This window comes from Tarenaya hassleriana, unplaced genomic scaffold (assembly GCF_000463585.1).
Source record: "Tarenaya hassleriana unplaced genomic scaffold, ASM46358v1 Cleome3, whole genome shotgun sequence".
Lineage (NCBI taxonomy): Eukaryota > Viridiplantae > Streptophyta > Magnoliopsida > Brassicales > Cleomaceae > Tarenaya > Tarenaya hassleriana.
The window spans coordinates 7,809,160-7,812,377 of record NW_010966177.1 but is presented as its reverse complement, the minus strand read 5'-3'; the positions used below and the strand labels follow the sequence as shown (position 1 = coordinate 7,812,377).

Here is a 3,218-nt window from a genome sequence, read left to right as displayed (position 1 = left end):
TTGTATTCGGGAATCATCAAGCAACAAAGATAGAGAATTCACCTCTCGGTCTACTAACTCCCTACCTACAGAGTAACTCGTCCATCTCTCGATCTATTCAAGTTAACCCTAGGTGCATGAAGAACGCTATCATCAACCCTAAATCGATTAAACCATATCTCTATGTGAATAATACGATCTATCCTATTGATTTTGATCCGAAACAAACCCATATCTCTATGTGGTTCAGAATCCAAGATAATTGATCAAGGGGTTAGCAAACATCAATCCAATAAAAGTGCAAATCAATAGAACCGAATCAAATCAAAACCGAAATCCAAGTTAGGGTTCAAACATACCCAAAACACATACGGGTTGATGATAGCGTTCTTTATGCACCTAGGGTTAACTTGAATAGATCGAGAGATTGACGAGTTACTCTGTAGGTAGGGAGTTAGTAGACCGAGAGGTGAATTCTCTATCTTTGTTGCTTGATGATTCCCGAATACAAGTCATAATCGTTATTCATGCATGCTTAGTAAATACCCATACACGCGAATACGATCCCGACGCCCGTAGTCATCCTTGTTTGATAGGTCACTTGTTTTTATTTACTTTCTTATATTGCTTACCATTGATTCTACATATTTCCACCATCACTTGCTTGCTTGCTTTGATCTATTTTCGATCTAGATTTGGATTTAGCAACCGGTCCTCGTGTTCGACCCCGTGTTACGACGATCCGTATCCTTGCGGTGAATTGTGAATCGGGTTATAAATTCTAGACTCGGTACACACGTATCAGCCCTCTTATGCCAAATTTCTCAAGGATATTCTAGCTAGGAAGAAGACAGTGGAGAAGGAGACAGTAGCATTAACCAAAGAGTGCAGTGCCGTTTTTCAGCACGATCTACCCCGTAAGATGGCAGACCCAGGTAGTTTCTCCACTCCTTGCAAACTGGGCAATCTCTTTATTGAACATGTGTTATGTGATCTAGGAGCAAGCGTAAGCCTAATGCCATTGTCGGTCTTCAAGAGACTAGGTGTGGGTGAACTTAAACCCACACAAATGATATTACAGTTGGCAGATAGGTCGACCAAACGGCCTGCAGGTATACTAGAGGATATGCCACTTAAGGTGGGTGACTATTACATACCTGTCGATTTTGTGGTTCTTGACATGGATGCAGATTCAAGCATGCCTATCATTCTAGGGCGTCCCTTTCTCAACACAGCAGATGTCGTCATCCACGTCAGAGCGGATCGTCTTACTATGTCCATTGGAGACGAGACAATAAAATTCATGCTCAATCAAAATGACAATCCAGATGAAAGTGTGAAATCTGTTTGTTCAGTTTACAAGCTCAAAACGCCTAAGAACCAGGACCACAGACACAAGGTTAAGAGAGGACCAGATCCAGATAGGACAAAAGGTAAGAAAGAAGCTAACATGGTTGAACAGGTCACTAACTCATCAGACCGTCGTGAGAACTGGCTCGAATCTCATGCATCACCACCACATTTTTCTCTACTAGGTACGCCTCGTTTCTCAAACTCATTTTGTTTTAGAGATGCTCTTAAATTTCATGATCCAGGTTGGCAGAAGATCGATAATCTTCGCCCATTAGACCCATCCGGTAGTTGAGAGAGTTTGGTCAAGCTAAAGACCCTAAATAAGCGCTCCCGGGAGGCAATCCGAGTTTTTAGGTTAGTTTTCTTTCCTTTCTATTTATTTTTGCATCGCATATTGGTTTGTGTCTCTTATCACCAGGTTGAGTTCTAATGAGGAATTGAGGAGGCGAGGAAGCTAGCTATGCGATAGACGTAGGCAGACTTAAGTGCGAGTGAACGAACATTGCGAGCTAAGTATTCTTTTTCCTTCTTGATTTTCTTCTCTTTTGACTCATTTTATTGGTTGCCTCTGCTAGACGAGATTAGACACCGAGGACAGTGTCCAGTTCAAGTCTGGGGGAGGATTCGTCTAACGCCAAACCATATCCATATAGAGTAGTGTTGCATGTATTTTTCTCTTTTATTATCACTTCTTAGTTGCATGTGCATATAAGATGCATTAGGATCATATAGTTTGTTGTTAGGATTGTGCATTCTCATATAGTGTTTAGGACATATAAGATCACGTGCATAAAACCGTTTTGAGCATTGATGTGATGATATATGGCATGAGAGAGTAGAAACGTCTTGAAAACATGGCGATCCGTTAAACATGGTTAAGTTTTGTTGAATTGATTGCTTGATCTTTAGGATTGTCTAAAATGGTTCGTGAGATAGAAATCGTTGGTTGGAACCCATAGGACCGATGTTGTCTTGCCGAGTAGAAAAGTTTCTATAGGAACCGTCCCCATGTTTGCTGAAATTGGTAAAGTCTATTATCAAATGCATCCTTATTTCTTCGTGTGCAGAAAAAGATAGTAAGCATCTCGACACTCCGCTGTTATGATCTCATCAACAAAAATCGTTCGAGGATACGAGTGCATCGATTAGATGGTTCGGATCTAAATTGTGGGTCGGGTCATCCAATGAACAAAATCGACAAAAAGAGCGATTATGAACCCTTCAACTTCAACGTCCTAGAAACCCGAGATGCTAGCAAAAGAAAAAAAAAGTCTAGCTAGATGAAAGAAAAATAAAAGAGAAGAAGAAAAAGAATGAATACCGAAAGCGTAGACTAGATACGATTAGGTAGAATGGCGGTTCGAGAAACATGCTTGGTGGATGATTGAAGTTCTTGGATGGTTTTGGGTAGCGGTATAGATCCCATAACTAGGAAAGACTTTCCTTTAGAGAGGGAGATCATACTAGACAGACTTGGTCATGGTTCACGGGGATCTAAGTCGGATAGAGGTTTCGCTCTCGATTATCATTTTTAGTTATGTCATTGTCTCGCCCTCCTTTCAGACCGCTTTTCACGGAGTATTTGCTCGAGGACGAGCAAAGGTTTAAGTCTGGGGGAGTTTGATAACATGTATTTTGGTGACATTTTGGTATAGGATGTCTAGTGCATTTTACTCGGTTTTGCATATTTATAGGCATTTTAGAGCACATTTGGTCTCGATATTGCTTGGTTGCTTTCTTTGGTGTCAAAACAGGTATTCATGCATAAAAGAGAGTAAAAAGAGTGGAAAACATGGACTACGGAACATCACAGACGAAACGGAAACATTTGGAGTTGTTCCGGGGAAAAACATGAAGTCTAAAAAGTCAGATCTTGTAAGTCTAAT

General features: G+C 40.7%; 1 protein-coding gene across 1 annotated transcript in view; it reads left to right on the top strand.

The window, feature by feature from the left end:
- The window catches only part of LOC104820201, a 10,133-nt gene extending 8,509 nt beyond the window's left edge, over positions 1–1,624 (top strand). The window contains exons 2-4 of the mRNA XM_010550568.1: positions 785–914; positions 978–1,412; positions 1,575–1,624. Of these exons, the coding sequence (XP_010548870.1) occupies positions 785–914; positions 978–1,412; positions 1,575–1,624 (615 nt within the window). The remainder of the gene's footprint in view (positions 1–784; positions 915–977; positions 1,413–1,574) is intronic.
- The last annotated feature ends 1,594 nt before the right edge of the window (positions 1,625–3,218 follow it).